Below are 20547 nucleotides of genomic sequence, written 5' to 3' on the forward strand. Positions count from 1 at the left end.
GTATTATAATTTATATCCATCAGATTATTAAATTTGATATTAATAGTTTCAAATAATTTATTTACACATTACCCAGCAATTGTTTTTGTTATCTCTCTCTCACTCTCTCACTCTTTCAAGTCTCGTGGTCATAGATGTCGTTATTGTCGAGTTCGATTCACGAATCACGATTGACTGGAAAACAAACGTGCCTAATATTTTATTTTCAATCAATATGAGTGAAAAGCGTATACAAATGCATATATTGAAATAAATGAGTTGTTTGGTTTTTTTTTAAATGTAGAAGGAATTGACGATGATATTTTACGAGAAAAATCAAAGCAATTAGTAAATATTTATAGTGTTTATAACCGGATCTTGAGAATGAGATTATAATATTTAAAACAATAATGAAGTATTTTTCAGAAAATGAAAAATTATTTATGCACAGTTTTCTTGAAGTATTAACGGTATCAAAATTAAACGATGCATTCCCTATTATGGAAATAGCTTTAAAACTTTTTATATTTATACCATGTTCAAATGCTAGCGAAGAAAGATCCTTCTCAGTTTTAAAAAGAGTCAAGAACTACCAGAAAACATAATAGGCGTCGTTCATAACCGCACACTTTCAAAAACAGGTCGTCGTCAAAACCGCACACTTTTATATCCTAATTCCACATATGTCCGCCAAATTAAACCGTTCAATACCCCACCCATTGATATATATATATATGTATCAATAACTTATACATTCACCTAAAATAACATGAGTGCACCTCGAGATCGAGCGGAGTCACTTGCTCGCTACGTTCGCTGGGACAGTTAAAAATAAAAATATCCCCTAATTTGTTACGTAATACCACCTCAAATAGGTCTAGGATAAAAAAAAAAACGATTATAAGTGGGAATCATACGAAACAGCAACGTGAACCGTACATGCAAAGTATGCAGGAAGAAAGAACTGTTAATCAAATGTGTGTGGATTTGAACTACCGACCTTTAAAATTTCCCTTTTTAACAATAGAATAAATGTGTGCGGTATTGAACGATGTAAAATGCACGATTATGAACGGTAAGTGTGCGGTTTTGATGACCGCCAAACATAGTTATCTAATGAAAATATGACATAGTTGTTTCTAATATATATTGTAAATATTTTCCTAAAAAGTATAGGTTGGAATAATATTATTGAAGAGTTTGCTGCACAGAAAGCTAAAAATTAGTTGTAAATGTTTTATATTGAATAAATTTGTATTAAAATGTTTATATTTAGTACCTACTAAGGCCTATAAATTTTAAAACTACCGGTGTTACAATATCTTTATAAATATAAATTAATTAAATAATCTTAACTATGTTGTTACTTGTTGTATACACACACACACATATATATATATATATATATATAAATATATTTTTTTTGATTTGTGGAGGGGGTTGAAAGGCGGAATTTTAAAATCTGCCCCCATGTGACAAATTTGTTAATCCGGCACTGTTTACAATAAATCCTTGCAATATTTTTTTGTTCCTTATAATTTCCTTACATTAAGAACACTAATTTATACAATTTTAAAAAGGCCTATGGAGGGATCTGATGTTTCTTAAGAATACCTTAATAGGCTACAGTGGTGTAGCAATGGGCCGCTCATATTAACGATGACCAGATGATCAGCAAAATATCATGGACGTAATCTACGTACCCTGCTGGACATTGCGAAAGGATAAAAGGCATTGTTGAATCGAAAAAAAAGAAGAGGGCTGTTAAGTCGTGAACATGTATAATCGTCTCTAGAATTGCGAGTTAAATTCAGCTGGAAATAATTGTAAAATACATGCGACATATGTCTTATAAATAAAAATTGTGCAAGAGTATATAATTATTATTAACATCGTGTTAACAAAATGTATATGAAATAGATATTTGTATACCACGTGTGCGAACAACAATGTATGAAACAGAACGCACGTTGTGTACTTCAATAATGTTGTGTAATTCAATAAATGCGATTGTTCAATGTGATTAAAATGTTAGATGTTTCACTCAGTTAATGTAGTAGTTGTTAGTGAATCTTGATAAATAAGAAGTCGGTTCCAGCTTGTTTTTGATGTGCGAGACGAGTTTTTTGAAATCGATGTGCACATCTTTAGTCGGTAACTCTTCGTGAGTGTAATAATGATTGCTGCACAGAACAAAAAGAAAAACATTATATTATAAACACATCGTTAGTTAGCGTTTTGTTAACATATAATAATAACATTACGCATGTGTATTATGCATCGACGACAGTGATATCGGTTGTTGTTAATGTAATTTATTATAACGAGTGATTTTAACGACGTATTTAATGCGTACAATATATTTTATATTATATATTATATTTCTACAATTTAAAACGACAATGTACACTAATGTGCATTCATATTATTATTGTTATAAATCAAAACTAATTGTTTTCGGGTGTATAATATGACGTTATACTATTAACTAATACTATAACTATTTGATGTACATAATCCTATGTGCTATTTAATTACGATGAACGTTATTTCAAGTCCATACAATTATTAAAATAGAAACTTGTAAATTCAATCGTATCATCATATTTACTAAATTATTTTATTGTTAGAAATCGATTCTCACACCTAATATCTAGCGAAAAACTTAACCGACATCAATCCATATAACCTCATCTTTTTTCATTCGCGCGCGCGCGTATGTTCTCATATCGTTAAAATTATATACCGAATAAACCGTAATTTTTTAAGATATTGTGCATTTTGTATGTTATTTTTACATATAAGAAAAGGTTGAGATTTATTTTCTGCCGTTAAAAAATAATCATATATATTTTCAATCAATAATCTTATAAAACTCGAGTAATGAATGTTTTTCCGAATTCAAATATTAAAACAAATTATAAGGTTACATTATAAGATTCACAGACATCTTTGAAGTGCATGGGTAAGTAACCCACTCACAGGTTTTTGCTGTATTTACGGCAAGATTTTTTTCCATCGCGAAATACTAAGTAAAAATAAAAACTATTGCCTTTTGTGAGATGCCGAAATCATTTAATTTTTAGTTTCTCGTATTACACTTAACTGTTCATAATATAATATATATGTTTGAAGAAATTCATGATATTGGAGCCGAAAAGAAAAATTATAATCGATTTACGTAACAGCTAACAATAAACATATAAGTATAGTCCGGGGAAGCATATTAGCATTCTGGGGTCGGTCTCGGCACCGGTTATCATTTTAGCTTTCTGATTGGTCATTTGGTTTTGCCACGCTTTTTAAAAACTGTTACTTATAACATTGTTATCTAGTATTATGTGTTATTTAATATTATCAAATTGTAATGCCTATTTATTATTTATGATACTATTATGAAGTATGAGTATAAATAATCTTTAAAAGGGTTTTTACTTTTGAATTTTTGTAAGTAGCTTTTTAAGTAAAATATTATTAGTCAAAAAGTATCTTAAAATGATTTTTTGACTTTTTGTTGAATATAATATAATATAATATTATAATAATTTTCTAATTTGATTTCTGACTTTTGATTTTTAGTTGGTAGCTTTTTAAATAAAATATTATAAGTCAAAAAATATCTTAAAAATGTTTAAATTAATAGTTTTTTAATACTTTACATTAAATGTTACTATAATTAATCGGTTTGTATGTATCATTATAAATATATTTTCTGTCATTCAAATTTTAAATTATCGTTATGTATAAATCCCGTTTATTTTTATTTTCGTTAGCAATTCGCTTGCGACATTCGGAAATTTCGTGATTATTTCGTTTACAATATTTGCAAAATTTTACATTATTTTCGACATATTCGGTTTTTACTTCAGTGCCATTATTTGTTGGATTCCTAAATCCTGAACTTCAAGGTACATTAGTGCGACATTCTCTCTCGTAATGTCCAAAACGGTTACATTTATAGCATTTAATACTCGCTTTATTATTTCGGTGGTTATAGTAATTATTAGTGCCCTTATTATAATTATTCGAATTTTTATTTTTACAATTTCCGATTTTATCACATACTTTTTCATTCTCTATGGCTATGCGTAAAGCTTGGTCATATGACTGAATGTCTCTAGCTTCTAAAATTAGTCGTCTTGACGGATTCATCCCCTCCATTAACACACCTAATGCATTGGACTGTACTGTTGAGGCAATAGTAACTGCTTCAGCAGGAGTCTTTCCAACGGATAAGGTAGTAGTTAACTGGTGATAGACTTCTGTTTTAGAAAATTTGTTTATAATATCATCAACGTCTATAAGAATATATTTTTCTATATTATGTATACTTAATTCATTGAACCGGTTTTGAAATATAGTAGAGTCTACTAAGTAGACCTTAAATATGTATTGATCCTTCGCATTGCCGAAAATGATTTCTCACAAGTGGATGAACTGACTAGTAATATGATTGTTAGTTGAAGGAGCTTAAATGAATTAGGAAAAACTTGTTGTGTAAGACATTCCTTAAAATATTTTTAAATACAGTAATGTCACACTTTAAATCTTCAGTATTTATTGTTAAAACATTCTAAATAAAATAATAGTCAATAATTATAAATACTATTTATGTAATATTTATATTTTAAGGGGAGGGGCTATACAGAAACTATGTTTACCAATGTTTACAAAAATCAGTATGCAACTTGTATCAAACGAATTGTCGTCACGAACGCAACCAAAAATCTTGGTTGCGAGTGTCGTATTTGGTTTGGGTAGCGACATAATAATAAATCCAACATTTTTACTTTTTAATAATTTACAGTTAATACTATTAAAATAAATTTCATTTAAGATAATAACGCGTTTCGGTAGCCGGCGACCCAAGAAAAATAATTCGGTTTGGGTCGTCGGCTACCCAATTGGCTTCACATAAATAAAATCATTTTGATCGCCGACGTGATAAATATATTTTTGTAATAATTTTACCTGTTTAATAAAAAAATCAATAAAAATGTATTTTATTAAGGAAAAATGGGAAAAAATGTATCCTGGTTCTTACCAAATAAAATATGTATTCCCTAGATTCAAGGCCGGCTCGAGGGGTAGGCGACATAGGCGCACATCTAGGTGGCATTTAAAAATTTTATATTAAAGATAATTTTTAAAATATTGTGTGTAGTGAAATAAGTATAAACAATTATTTGTATTGTATTAATAAATCAAATTACGTCATACAGAAATTGTAGTACGAGTCAGATAGAATTTTATAATAACTGATACGTTCATAAAGTATATGTAGGGCCGGCGGAAGGCACAAGAAACACAGGCCTATACCTGGGGTGGCATTTCATTAGTGGTAGGCAGGGCCGTATTTAGGATAATATGTTGCTACTTCAGCTAACGCAAAAACCGAAAACCGTTTTTGAAACACTGATGAGCAAAAAAAGAAATTATTTAATATTTATATATATACATATTTTTAAACAATAAAAATAATAATTAATATGTATCCAGCAATTAACTAAATTTAGTTTTGGTTGGGACGGTTTATGTACAATATATAATACACCAAAATTAAACTGAAGATAACGTATATTGACATTTGATTTTTCTCAGAAATTACGTTCGTGGAACATCGATAATAATAATACACTACATTATTAATAAATAAATAATTTATTTTTGGTGTGGTGACACAGGCTATGCGTTGATGATACTAGCCGAGCAAACGCATTTTAATTATTAATTATGTATTCCAATGAAGTACCTTAAACCACATGCCTCCAACCCAAACGTGCGATACCCCCTTGAATTAAATGGTCTGAAATAAACACTGATTATAATATGACTACTCTATGCTACAGTGATTAGCTTACTTTAACTGACAAATTAATTAGGAATGGTCGATTTGTTTTACAATAACTATTGTAAGGGAACAGAAATACAAAGAACGTATTTGAAAAAATAATTAAAAATATATTTCATCAGTCACTTGTTCAACTTTTTATTTTAACACGGCAATGATATTATGGTCTCTCAACCTAGAGTTTAATAAATTACAAACATACATTATTGAAGTCTCATTCTGGGACAGAACTCTAATATAATCATTACAATCCCATGTAGTAACACCACCACATAACATGGCTGTAAGAAATCCACAATGAAATTAAAAAAATTGTAAATTAAAAGTACTTTTTCACGCTTCTTTATATTTTAAAAATAAAAATTATTAATGTTAGTAATTTAGAAACTAGTAAGAGCAAGCAATGATTTACAGCGAACAATTAATATGAAAAAGTAATACGTGGAAAGCTAGAAATTATATATTTATAAAAGATTAACTTTAAACGTTTAAAGCTGCTTTCATATTTTTTTCACATTGAAACATAAAATTATATTGAAAAATGTATTATATATATTCAATAACAAAAAGTTTCAGTTCTATGGATTGATTTATTTATTTCAAACAAAATTATAAAATATTTTGTGTAATATTAATATAATATACAGTTGAACTAAAAAAACAAATATCAATATTATATTTTCATAAGATCAAATATTTTTACACAAGTACTAATTTTAAAAATATTACTTAAAAATGAATAATGTATAGTTGAAATATATTATACAGAGAAACATATAAAAAATATGTATGTCTATAATGTAAAAATAATTTTTTTTTTATTTGTTATCATGATAAAGTAAGTAACTGGAAACAAATAGCCCAGGAACGTCCAGTTAGAAAAAATTATATTGGAATTATTAAAGTATAAAATCAATTGAAATCCTAAAAATAAAATTGTAATTTTAATAATATTTAAAATTAATAAATTATTAAATACTAAAACTACACTATAAACAAAATAAATAAATATATTTCATAACAAAAATATGTGATTAATATTGATTTGATTACTGTATATCTATAAGTTATTAATTTTTATATGTATATATGAAAAAAAAAATTTTATCAGAATTAAATTCTTACATAACATTGTGTAAAGTTTTAATATTTACAGTGGATATGCTGTATTCATACCATTGTTCGTCTTGTATCACCAACCACTAGATCCAATAGCTTAAAAAATACAAAATGAATTAAAAATGAATTTTATTGGATTTTAGTGGTTCAACTTACTCCACTGATTCCAGGCAAATTAAGAACAGTGCCTAATATTGGTACTCTGCGCATAAAATTTATTGCTACTGGAAAGAAACCACTAGAAAATAAACATATTATATTATAACATTTCACGTTTAAATAATTTAATTAGTAATATAATCATAAAAATCATAATAAAAATACCTATGAACCTGCCATTTTTATACTATTTTAAGTATAACATCTTAGATGCAACAAAAAAAGATGACTAATAGAAAACACATGGTAGGCAACAAATTAGAAATACATCTTTAGTGCTTAATTAATAAATAGTACACAAAAGATAATACACAACAAAATAATTTAAAGTTTAGTAGTAATAACTTATGACTGTTCAATTAAATATTAAAAAAAAAAAAAAAGAATATTTTTATGTTAAAATGTATAGGTGTATATAAATAAATATATCAAACAAAATTTTTCAAACATATTGTTAAATAAGTGTTAAATTACCTGAATAAAAGTATAAACCCATAAATTTCTAATAACATTCCGACAAGAGGCCATCCAAAGAGAACAACGGAAATTCCACCAAAAAATGATAATGATGCTTTGATTTTTTGTCTTTGAAAAAAAAACTTTAAAGTCCGCTGTACTCCTATAACACAGCTTAGTCCCACAATAAATAATATCTGAAAAATTAATTATAACATATTAATTTAATATTGTTCAAAATGTAATAATAATTAAATGCATTTGGTTAAATTAAATTTATTACAACATAAACATGATAAACGGAAAAAAATCCCTGGTAAAGTCTCCTGTTGCAATTTAAATAAAGTGATATTTCTACTATACTTGTTATTTTATTTATAAAATAAATTGGGTAGATAAATCTAATCTGTAGATATTAAAAGACAATTTATTGACATAAGCTATAGTTCGACAGTTACATACACATTGGTAATATACAGGTATCTATCACATGTAACAATAGGTTCTCTTATCTCATCAGCATTAAACACCCCAGTGTATGGAAATCACTAATAAAAATGTGTCAAGAAGTTGAAACGGACAAAGCAAGTAGGAGAAATTAATCGGAAAAAAATCAAAATTGGTCAAGAAGTTGAAATTCGTAAAATTATCAATATTTTAATGAAGACAGATCTGCATATATACCTAATTTTTTAAACTAATAGTCCAAAAGATAAGAGATCTTTTATACCTGAATAAATACATTTTTATATTTTTAAATAATATTATTATAAGATATTTATTTATTTTTTAACAGTAAACTTTTTTTCTGTGTCACTTTCTTACCTGGAACAATTTCCTAATATCCATATTCATTTGTCTAATATTGTTAAAAAGCATTCAAAAATTTTCAAAAGCAGCAAACAATTATATTTATTATAAATATAAAATTAACTTAATACTTACATTACCAATAGCTAAAAGACCTTTATCAAATAGTAATAACATGCCCAAGAATAAGAAAGATATGCCGAAACCAGCTAAGCCGACTCCGATTTCTGTAAAGTAAAAAACAAATTTTTATAATTACAGAAGATACTATATCAATTATAAACGCAAACTTTGTAAATCTGTAATCTCAAACATTGAAGTCATTAATAAGTTTAGATAAATTAAAAATTATGTAAATATCATTTTATTTTATTCCGTAAATTATAAACGTACAGTAACTAAAAATAATACTGAATAAAAAGTAACAATTAACTGTATATTAAATATGCAATATTTAAATGTTTTAAAAGGTATGTATAATTCATACTTGATGTTTAGAGAAATTATTTCACGATTTAAATTTGATAACAGTTCTGATAAGATCAAAATTGGAACTGTTTAAATCACAGATAGGTACATACAATAATAATACAATAACACAATATTTATATATATTTAATAATAATAATAATAATATATTTAATATAATAAAACAATAATACCTAAATAAGTGTAGAAATTACATAACGAAAAAATTTACTTGATGTATAGAATATTCTATGGTTTAAATGTAGAGAAATATCACAGAACTCATTAAAATGATAAATTTTTTTTATTTTTATAAATTCAATATGTCAAAGAAATATTTTTTTAAATAAAAATTAGACTTCAGAACAAAACGAAATTATTTATTAATTATGCAAAACAATTTAAATATTATATCTAATTTTAATGGATAGTCTCCAAGACTTTATATTTTAATTATTTAATATTTAGTAGAACAATAATTGTTAAATTGTATATTGTTATTTATTATTATTGGTATTTGTACAACTTGTTACTTCATTCTTTAAATTTACAATAATTTTTGAAAAAGAGCATGTTTACTATATGTGATCATGTTTGGTGGTGCCACTGTACAGCCAATATGGTATACGTCATGGACTGATATGTTGTCCTGATATACGTATTTAAGTTCTTATCAAAGTTATGATAAATAATGATATTTCTAAACAAGAATTTTACAATTTACATGGCTTTTTAACTAATATTTTCATAAAACTGTAACAAAATGGTTTTGGCCGATTTAGGCCGTAAGATTACTTCAGCCCTTCGGGGTCTGAATAACGCTAGTATCATCAATGAGGAGGTATGTTCAATTTTCAGTATATTTTGTAATTATTGTAGTAAAATGGATTAATAATATTTTGAATAGGTTTTGAATTCTATGCTGAAAGATATCTGTGCAGCACTTTTGGAAGCCAATGTTAATGTTATGCTAGTTAAAAAACTTAGAGAAAATGTACGCAATGTTATTGATTTTGATGAAATGGCTGGTGGCCTGAATAAGAGACGCATGATACAAAGTGCAGTATTTAAAGAATTAGTGAAAGTATGATATTCATCATTTAAATAAATTTCACCGTTTTTTTTTTTATATTAAAATTTATTTTTAGTTAGTAGATCCTGGTGTCAAATCATATCAGCCTGTTAAAGGTCGACCAAATATAATCATGTTTGTAGGGCTTCAAGGTTCCGGTAAAACAACAACTTGTACAAAATTAGCATATTATTATTTAAAAAAAAATTGGAAAACTTGTCTTGTATGTGCGGATACTTTTCGAGCTGGAGCATATGATCAGTTAAAACAGAATGCTACCAAAGCTCAAATACCTTTTTATGGAAGGTAAAAATATAAAAATATCATTATTTATTAATCACTACCAAGGTGCACTATAATGAATTAGACATTTTTATTAATTTAGAAATTTATAATTTATGCTTAATATAGAAAAGAGAATAAGAAGTAATGATATCAATATCATAAAATTAGTTTGGTTTTATGCCAAGAAAATTGACGATGGAGTCATTATTTTGTGTTAGACAACTAAAAGAGAAGTTTAGGGAAAAGAAGAAAAAATTATGCTTGGTGGTTATAGATTTAGAAAAGATATGACAGAGTGCCAAGAGGAGTTAAAAAGTGGGAACTTAATGAGAAAAGAGGCTCCAAAAATATATTTATAAATTTGATTTAGGATATGTATGAAATTTCGAGAACTAGAGTAAAGAGTTTTTGTGGAGTAATAGAAGATTTTAACATAGGAGTTAGTATGCATTAGGGTTTGGCTCTAAGCCAATATTTGTTCTCTGTGATAATGGATGAAGTTACGAAAGACATACAGGCCAGATATCATGGTGTATGATGTTTGCTAATGATATATTTTTGGTCAGAAAAACTGGAAGAAGTTAATAATAGGTTGGATGAGTGGAGGTTAGCCCTTGAAGGCAAGATATTGAAAATTAGTAGAAATAAAACAGTATATAGAGTATGACTTTGGAAGAAGATACTAAGAAGTTGAGAGTATGAGGAGAAAAATGACAATATGCAGGGATATGATAGGTAAAATCGAGAACTTTAAATATTTAGGATAATCTGTATAAAAGGACAAAGGCTTTGACATTGATATAAAACATAGGATTAAGTGCAATTGATTGAAATGGAGATTAGCGTCTGGAATTTTATTTGATAAGAGAATTCCAATAAAGCTGAAAGGTAAATTTTACAGGAGTGTAACGAGACTAACTATGCTTGATGGTTCATAGTGTTGGATGGTTGACAAGAGAATAGAACAGAGTATGAATGTTGCGGAAATGAGAATGCTTAGTTGAGTTGAGTGACTAGAGAAGGTGAAATGAAGAACGAATATGTAAGAGGTAGTATTGGTGTATCGTTGATAGTGGACAAGATGAGAGAAAATAGACTAATATAGTTTGGACATGTGATGAGGCGAGAGAAAACAAAAGTAACAAAAGTGGTTATGATATGAAAATCAATGTTGCAGGGAAAAGAGGAAAACGAAAAAAAAAAAAGGTTGCATATGATTGCGAATGTTATTAAGGCTGTTGTTATATGCGTAGGGGATGTAGAAAATATAGACGAGTGGAGGTTTAGGGTAAGGGCGGCCAACACTAAATATTTAAGAGAAAAAGAAGATACTTTATGCTTAAACTTAATATAATTTAAATGCAATTAAATAGGTTTTAATTCTAATGAAATTTAAATTGAAGGGTTTGAACTCTTATTTTTTTTTTTTAACAATTGAAACTTTCAGTTACACAGAAGTTGATCCTGTTGTGATAGCTCAAGACGGTGTTGATATGTTTAAAAAAGAAGGTTTTGAAATAATAGTTGTTGACACAAGTGGACGACATAAACAAGAAGCTTCCTTATTTGAAGAAATGTTGCAAGTCTCAAATGCTATTGTAAGAAAGCTTTTATAAATTACATTTTTAAAATTGAGTATAAATTAAATAATTTGCCCTAGAAACCAGATAATATTGTGTTTGTTATGGATGCAACAATTGGTCAAGCATGTGAAGGGCAAGCTAGAGCTTTTAAAGATAAAGTGAATATTGGTTCTGTAGTTATCACTAAACTTGATGGTCATGCAAAAGGAGGAGGTGCGCTAAGCGCGTATGTTTTTATTATTTTTATTTTTAACGATGTACTATATTTTATTCATTCTTTAATGTAGTATATTTGGATTTTATATTTTTAATATACAATTAAAAAACCGAATTTTTAAATAGTGTGGCAGCTACAAAAAGTCCAATTATTTTCATTGGTACTGGTGAACATATTGATGATTTTGAACCATTTAAAACAAAGCCATTTGTGTCTAAACTACTTGGTATGGGAGATATTGAAGGACTTATTGACAAAGTAAACGAATTAAAATTGGAAGATAATGAAGAGCTGATCGAGAAAATAAAACATGGACAGTTTACAATCAGAGATATGTATGAACAGTTCCAAAATATTATGAAGATGGGTCCATTTTCTCAAATCATGGTAAATTATTTATAATTTTACCTTATCATTTAAAGAGATTGTTTTTAAATTTTATTGTTTATTTTAGGGAATGATACCAGGATTCAGTCAAGACTTTTTATCTAAAGGTAGTGAAATGGAATCAATGGCTCGATTAAAAAAACTTATGACAATCATGGACAGTATGAATGATGGAGGTAAATTATTTTATTGATATTTAATAAAAAGTGTTAATAAATTATACGATAAACAATTTACTATACACATTTTATAGAATTAGATCATAGAGATGGAGCAAAGTTATTTACAAAACAACCAGGACGTATAATTAGAGTTTCTCAAGGAGCCGGTGTAACAGAACGTGAAGTAAGAGAGCTTATATCACAGTATACAAAGTTTGCTGGTGTAGTAAAAAAAATGGGTGGAATCAAAGGATTATTCAAAAGTGGCGATATGTCTAAGAATGTTAATCCATCACAAATGGCAAAACTCAATCAGCAAATCACAAAAATGATGGATCCCAGAGTCTTACAACAAATTGGTATGATTTAATTTACATTTTATTTATTATGGTTTGATTGAATGTATAATAATTAAGTAAAAGCTGTTTACTATGTAAATAAAGTTACACTTTTTTTTTAAAATGTTGTTAAAATTTGTTTTATAATTTTATTGTAAAAAATTTGTATTTTTCGTTTTTTAACATGAGTCAATCAATATTATTTCATTTTGGAAAGTAAAATTATTAATATGAGTTATATTACATTAAGTTAATAATGAAATATGTATATGTGTATCTGATTTGCATTAAATAGTAATTCATTCTGTTAAATAATGTTTATAAAGATAAATTTATTTCTATTACGTTTTTAATTTTTAATTTATAGGTGGTATGCCCGGATTACAAAATGTTATGCGACAGTTACAACAAGGTGCTGGAGGAGGTCTTGGTAATTTAATGGGTGGATTAGGAAAATAAAATACTTGTTAACAAATAAAAAATATTATTTTCTTTAGAATATTGTTCACTTTTTCATATTTATAAAAATCTGTAAAATAAGAATACTTGTGTTTATTATTTCTCTATTTCCCTTCTCCCATGATAATTATATTTCTACATGTTATGCTATTCATTCTATGGAAAGAGGAAATATCAAAATGAATCAAATTGCAGACATTGTAATACATTGTATTTACAACATGTTAAATTTTTGTAAAAAGAAAAAGTAATATTTAATATTTTATTTTTAGTTAATACATTTTTATTTTAGTCTTGTAAAAATATTTGATTACAAAATAAAATCAATATGGTTTTTAAAAAAATATAAAATGCATTTTATATTTCACTTTTTCTTTTTTTTAAGTACAAAGTTTTCAAATAAAAAATAAATAAATGGAAAACGAATCTTAAATTTATAGTTAAGTAGAAATGTTCCTTCGACGTATTAATTTAAAAAATAATGAATTTGTACGACTTGTTGAAATGAAGCAAAACAAAACCAACAACAATGTCTATGGAATTTAATGAGTGGTTATAATATAATCATAACATAAAAGTATTTTATTTTTTAAATTATTATTCTGCAATTTATACATAATTTAATAACCATTGAAATATTGACAATTATTATAAATTGAGTAATTACATACAGTGACGTATTTATATACAAGCACAGTGGCAAATTTTTCAAAAAATTTTTATTTATTGTTTCGATATTGATGGTATTGCATATTGACTCGGTGAGATTTATTAATAGGGTTCGTAGGGCCGCATTTAAGGGGGAACTGGCCACAACTGCCCCAGGCGCCAGTTTTTAGGGGGCGCCAACATTTTGTGGTCGGAAATTTGCTCATTTGTGAATTGTTGAACTTTTAAAATTATTTTGAAATTATTATTTTTTTGTTTTGAATAACAGTATCATAAATTAATGCAGGGGGGTAATTGCCCCCCCCCCCGAATACGTATTTAAGGAATCGATTGAACGAGTAGGTATGTGAGATACACATTATAACTTTTTTTAATGTAGATAAATTTATAATGAAATCAAATTACGCGTATCTATGAATACTGAATTGGGCTTTTTGTAGGGTCCATACTTAGTGAAAAATCAAATAAAACACAAGCGTAACTTTCAAAACACAAACAGGTATTACAAAATAATTACACAAAAGTCCATTCTAAGTGAATCTGACTTTAGATTAAAAAAAACCACAAATATTAAGGATTCGTCCAATTTAAATATTACCAAAATTTAACTTGTAAATTTTGAGCCTGAATTAAAGAATATGTATTATATATATATATATATATATATATATAATGTAATATAATATAATATATATTATTAATCTATAACAATCAGCAATCCAGAATATTATTAATATACCTAATATCAGTTCCCAAATTTGTTGTGATAATGTCAATAAACATAAGTTATTTATAATAATACAGCGTATTATGTTATCGCGTGCCTGACAAAAATAGCATTGATTTTAGAATATCTTAAAGGCTCATGAACTATCTCCTATTTTTTCCGTGGATAAGCCCTTAGAGGGGCGCCAATTTTTTTTTTTTTGCAATTGGTCTATAATTATTAATATTCATTGAGTCACCATTTTTTTATAATGGTTTGATAATTGCTAGTTTAAGTTTATGAAGAAATGTATATTTAGAAATACTTAGATTATAAATATATGTTAGAGATTCAATAATATTTGTAGCATTAGTCTTTAGTGTTTTCACAGATACTCCATCAAAACCTGCAGCAGTATCATAATTCAAATCTATATCTATATCTATACTTTTTTACAGTGCTCGAAGTGGAGGGGAGGGTGATACGGAGGGATGGCATCTCTCTTCTTGTTTTGTCTAGAATAACGCATTCCTCTTAAGACTCATATTTTAAAATGATATACTTATAATTTTTATATTTATATATAAGACATTTTTTTTCCAGTGAAAATAATTATTTTTAACATTCAGACCCGGGCGCCTGGCTTATAGTGTTGTTTAGTATAAGCCGTTTCGCAACTCATATTATACCCGTATTTAGAGCCACGGACTAAGATAATATACTTCATGTGAACTACAAAAAAAAAAAAAATATAGGTACACAATGTGTGAAGAATGTTATGATGATATCAGGAAATCTGAATTATAAGGCATCCCTCCACTTATCTTGAGCCATTTCAAACACTGCTTCTATACTACTATATAAAATGAAGTCGCTCTTTTTTGTTCGGAGTAAATTCTGAAAATACTTATTGGATGAGTTTTTTTTTAAATTAAAAAGAACATCACAGTGAAGGTTTTAGGCATGAGTTTAGTCCGATAAAGTTAATAAATATTTAGTTATTATTAATTAAAATAAACTTGTATTTGTATATCTATATATATATATATGCTATGTACATATTCTTTCAAATTTTTTAAAGACGAGTTGACTTCATCAGCTCTTGTCTCTCTTGTACTCACAGGCAAGATCTGACGGAAGTCTCCAGAGAACAACACTGTGCAGCCACCCGTAGGATTATTATGACGCACAAGGCCGTATCTGGGGGGTCCAGGGTGTGTGGACCCCCTCCGAAATTTCTTTAACATTTTACGAAAGTTTAAAATACATATTTATTTTTAATACAAACATAAATATTTCCTATAAATAAATAAATAAATAAAACTTGTAAAAAATCTTGTAATCAATTTTCAAACTTTAGAGCATAAAAATATTTTTGTTGTTAAGAGTTACTCCTAGGTACTTAAATTCTTTAACTTGTTCGAATTCATTATTTCCTACTTTAAGTTTGGAGCTATCTTCTGGTCCTCTTGTTACTACTATATATTTTGTCTTTTCCGCATTTACTGCTAGACTCATAATCTTACTTGCCTTTATTAATTTCTTCAGATTTATTTGAACTTCTGTTCGAGTATTTCCAGTGATTATAATATCATCTGCGTATGCAAGTAGCATTCCATCATCAGGTGACTTAGCTTCTCAGTTTGACATCTCTCAGACCACTCTTTGAAATGCCATGTTAAAAAGTATGGATGACATGGCATCCCCTTGTCGTAGTCCACTTTTAATTTCAAATGTAATGGGCCGGACATGCGTAGCGAGCGAACGGATGTCTAATAAAAAGAGTAATAATTTGGACGTTAGCGGGGAGGAAACAAAGGGAAAGACCATGAAGAAGATGGATAGATGGTATAAATGAGAAATGGAATGAGGCAGACCATGGTGGGGCGGATTAGCAAGTAATAGCGTATGATAGAGAGAAATGGGAGGAGGTAGTTTTGGCGGTAAAGATTCTCGATGGATCGTATAGCCGGGAAAAAAAAGTATAAAAATTTTATGTTTTATAAAAAAATATAAAAATAATTATTCTGTTTTATAAAAAAAATGGAATAAATTATTTTGGATCCTATTCTGGGTACATAATTAAGGGTAATGTATGAGCAAAAAAAAGTCTAAAATCACAATATTTATTTATTATTTTATGTTAAAATATTCGTATCAAAATCTAATAGATAATCAAGTAGGTACCTATAAACATTACCAACTTAATTAAAACATTTCGAACCTATAAAATGTCTATAGCTAAATAACTAATATTTTTTTGTTAGTGAATTCATTAATTCAATAACAAATTAATTAAATCTTCTTCTTCTTCTCCTTCGCCTTTCTCCTAACTATTTGGGGTCGGCCACCCTTGTTCTAAACTTTATTTTCTACATCTTCAACGCACACACCAACAGTCTTCATATAATTCTCAATCGTATCCAACCATTTCTTTTTTGGTCTTCCTCTTTTCCCTTCAACGTTAATTTTCATAACTACTTTTACTGCTTTTGTTTCTTCTCGCTTCATCACATGCCCAAAACACAATTGTAGGGGCGGAACTAGGGCTGGAAGACGAGAATCATTCCAGGGCGTAACATTTTAGAAGGTGTAATTTTTGTAATTATTAACAACTAATTTGATATTTTTAACTTTATTGAAAAAAAAATCTCAAGTAAAGTATTTGATTATTGATCTATTATAGGGCCTAATTTTAACATTTTCCCCAGGCGTAAAAATTCTTAGTCCCACCTCTGCATATCAATCTATTTTTTCTCATCTTTTCTACTATCGACGCTACACCATTACTATTTCTAACATATTCGTTCTTTATTCTATTTTATCTTGACACTCCACTCGTCTATCTAAGCATTCTAATTTATGTAACACTCATACTCTACTCTATTCTCCTGTCAACCACCCAACATTTCGAACCATATATATGATAGTTAGTCTCACTACACTATTGTAAAATTTATCTTTCAGCCCCATTGGAATTCTCTTATCTCATAATATGCACGGAACTTCTCTCCGTGTCATCCAATCGAATTTAATCCTATGTAACAAATTAATTAGATAATTAAACATATTAATTAAATTTTGAGGAGAATCAACAAAATTGGAATCAAATCGAAAAAATGTCAATAATTACATAAATTTGCACTCACATTTTTTTAGATAAAATTAAATTAATAAATAATTAATTCACTAATTTATTTATTTATTAATTAATACTTGCACGAAATGAATTTATAATCTACTTAGCAATAAATTCAAATAACAGAAAAAAGTTGCAAACGCAACAACTCCTCAGGCCTAGTTATAAGTTTAGACCAAGATCAGAATAATTTTGGAAAGTACATTGGCATTGTTTCCAGTTTAATAATTTAGGAGGATTATAGTTAATTATCAAAAACACAAACAAGTAATTGAAAATTTTCTTAGGAAGAAATTTTTATTTTTATTCCGCAATTAATGGAGGAATATAATAGCGTTATAATGAAAGAAATGAAAACACCAAACATTGCGCAATTGGCCCATGAGATATTAGATACATTTAAATACAAAGAAAAATTTCTTAATATCCAGAAGTGTCTGACAGAGTGTCTGGACCACCCCCCTCGAAATTTCTTCAATATTTTACAAATGTTTAAAATAATTATTTATTTTTAATACCAACATAAATATTTTCAGTCAAAAATGACTTAAGCTCCAATTAACCATTGACTGCTTTTAGTTTTATATCATAATATCATATGAAAATATGATATTAATTTTAATAAAAGAAGATTAATTAAATCTTTTTCTGTCTAATTTTTAACCAAATATCAAAAGTTAAAATCTTAAATCAATAAAATTACAATATACATGTTTTGGACCCCTCCCAAAAAATATTTTTAGATACGACCTTGATAACGCAAGTCTCGCACCGTTCTATCTAAAGCCTAAATTGAAGTTTTTTGGGACATTGACGCTTCGTCCCAAATAATGGGACTATAGTCCCGCAACAATTAACCAGTACCACTTTGTTTTGAAACGTTATAATCACTCACAGCATCATCACTGTCATATTTCAAAGGAAGTTAAAATATAGAATGAGCTGTAAGCCCCCTAATAATAGCGTAGTTGCAATGCCAGATGATGCTACCGCAAAAGCAATTTTTCCACCATATTTTACTTTTGCAAAAAGTAAATTTATCAAAAAAATTTTACCCGTGCCCCAGAAGCATCAAAAAATATTTTGTCTTCATTATTGTTAATAGACAGTGCCGGCCCTAGAGGAGGGCAAGCCGTGCGATCACACCGGGCTCCGCTCTTGTATGGGGCCTCACAAATTGTGTATTACGAATATTACTTTATAAGTAAAAATAATAAAATCCCAGTACACAAATCGGAACCCATGTGGTCTTGTGATTTTCTCAGAAAACGGGTTGTTATCGATGAAAATTAAGACGGTACCAAATACGCATAGCTTTGAAGTATTGCACGCGCATGCACTTGTAAAATGGTTTATCGTTGATGACGGTTCGAAATATTATTTAGTTATATAATAACATGAACAAACGAAGATTTTTATAAACAATTAATAAATTAATAAATTAATATATATATGGGGCCCCGCAAAATTCTACATCGGGCTCCAAAAAAACCGTCTCTTAAACTTTCAATTTTTATTGTTGTCCAATTTATGTTTATAGGTAAAGGAAAACCAAAATGTACTTTAAATTTTCCCGATAAAACTTCCACATTTTTGTTTAGTTCAAATAAAGTTTAATCAAATATACTTTGGTCAAAACTAATAACATCTGATTACAGTTCCTGTTGTTTCCGATGCACTATATGTTCGGGCATACTATCGCGATAACTTTGCCAAAGCATCAAAGAATCAGTAATTTGACAAAACGTTAGCATGATAGCAAATAGAAATCTGAGTGATTTAAGTGTACAATATCTAGAACCTTCTGATAGCGTGTTTTCCCAAGAGACTTGTCATCCAATAAACCAAATGCTTTGCACATACCTTAAAAAGTATTATAAATGTTATTTTGCACTGTGCGAAGGCTTTAAAAAGAAGTTGGACCTTTAACTATATGGAGCAGTATCGGCAAGTGAAAACACTTGGTATTGTTAGGATGGATTGTATATACCCTGCTCCAGGGGCGTCATTTCACCTTTTAAACTGAGGTGGCAAGATCTATCGGGTGGTAAAGAATACTCCCTGGTGAAAGGGGTACGAGGGATATTCCCACCCCTTCCTGAATTTTTTTTTCAAAAACTGGCTTTAAATTTCTTATTTTTGAAACTCTCAGACTATTTCTGTAAAAATTAAATTGCTAACAATTTATCCTAAAAAAATAATTTATTATGAATTGAATTATTAATTAAACCACATGTAAAATAATTATCGTTCGCACACAACATAAAAATGTGCCTAATTTTAATTTATGTGTGTCTGGCTCATTTGCTTATAAAAAAGGATAAATCAAGTAAAAATGATACAAAAAAAAAAAAATATTTTAATTTACAGCATACTTAAACTATTTTTACACAAAACAGTCTTCTCTTCTGGCTTAAATTAAAGTCGTCAATCACTTTGGAAATGTTTACTCCAATACTTCTTTCTATAGCCAAAATTGCTAACGAGGACAACCTCTCCTGGCCAATCTTGTTTCTGGTGGATGTTTTTAACCGTCACAAGTACGAAAAAGACCTCTCACAAGATGCCGAGTTCATTGGAATCGTAAAAAACAGACGAAAAAGTTCAAAAAGCATAGGGAACACACTTTTCAAAGATTTTTGTACAAAAACGTCAGATCTTTCTTGAATAGTTTTGTTTCTTGATTCTT

General features: G+C 28.1%; 2 protein-coding genes across 6 annotated transcripts; one reads left to right on the forward strand and one right to left on the reverse strand.

Annotated features, from left to right (window-relative positions):
- Nucleotides 1-1871: 1871 nt before the first annotated feature.
- Nucleotides 1872-8880, reverse strand: LOC112680166 (vesicle transport protein GOT1B). 5 transcript variants are annotated; one of them, XM_025550186.1, is made up of 6 exons: nucleotides 8665-8880; nucleotides 8510-8601; nucleotides 7583-7761; nucleotides 7106-7187; nucleotides 7007-7045; nucleotides 1872-2162 (listed from the first exon to the last, which is right to left on the reverse strand). In XM_025550186.1, the coding sequence occupies exons 1-6, from the start codon at nucleotides 8696-8698 to the stop codon at nucleotides 2127-2129; spliced, it is 462 nt and encodes a 153-aa protein (XP_025405971.1). In that variant the 5' UTR covers nucleotides 8699-8880; the 3' UTR covers nucleotides 1872-2126. The 5 variants fall into 5 exon arrangements, with proteins under 5 accessions (XP_025405971.1, XP_025405974.1, XP_025405972.1 ...); XM_025550189.1 differs by having other exon boundaries at nucleotides 2144-2162; nucleotides 6956-7045; nucleotides 8665-8876; XM_025550187.1 differs by lacking the exon at nucleotides 1872-2162 and adding an exon at nucleotides 6606-6754 and having other exon boundaries at nucleotides 8665-8879.
- Nucleotides 8881-9528: 648 nt separating this feature from the next.
- LOC112680189 (signal recognition particle 54 kDa protein) lies at nucleotides 9529-13384 on the forward strand. Its single transcript, XM_025550214.1, has 9 exons — nucleotides 9529-9683; nucleotides 9750-9926; nucleotides 9991-10220; nucleotides 11647-11797; nucleotides 11860-12008; nucleotides 12125-12386; nucleotides 12454-12562; nucleotides 12640-12906; nucleotides 13253-13384. Exons 1-9 carry the CDS (start codon nucleotides 9606-9608, stop codon nucleotides 13342-13344), a joined length of 1515 nt encoding a protein of 504 aa, XP_025405999.1. The 5' UTR covers nucleotides 9529-9605; the 3' UTR covers nucleotides 13345-13384.
- The last annotated feature ends 7163 nt before the right edge of the window (nucleotides 13385-20547 follow it).

Source organism: Sipha flava, unplaced genomic scaffold (genome assembly GCF_003268045.1).
Source record: "Sipha flava isolate LNK unplaced genomic scaffold, YSA_version1 174_pilon_pilon, whole genome shotgun sequence".
In the NCBI taxonomy this organism is placed as follows: domain Eukaryota; kingdom Metazoa; phylum Arthropoda; class Insecta; order Hemiptera; family Aphididae; genus Sipha; species Sipha flava.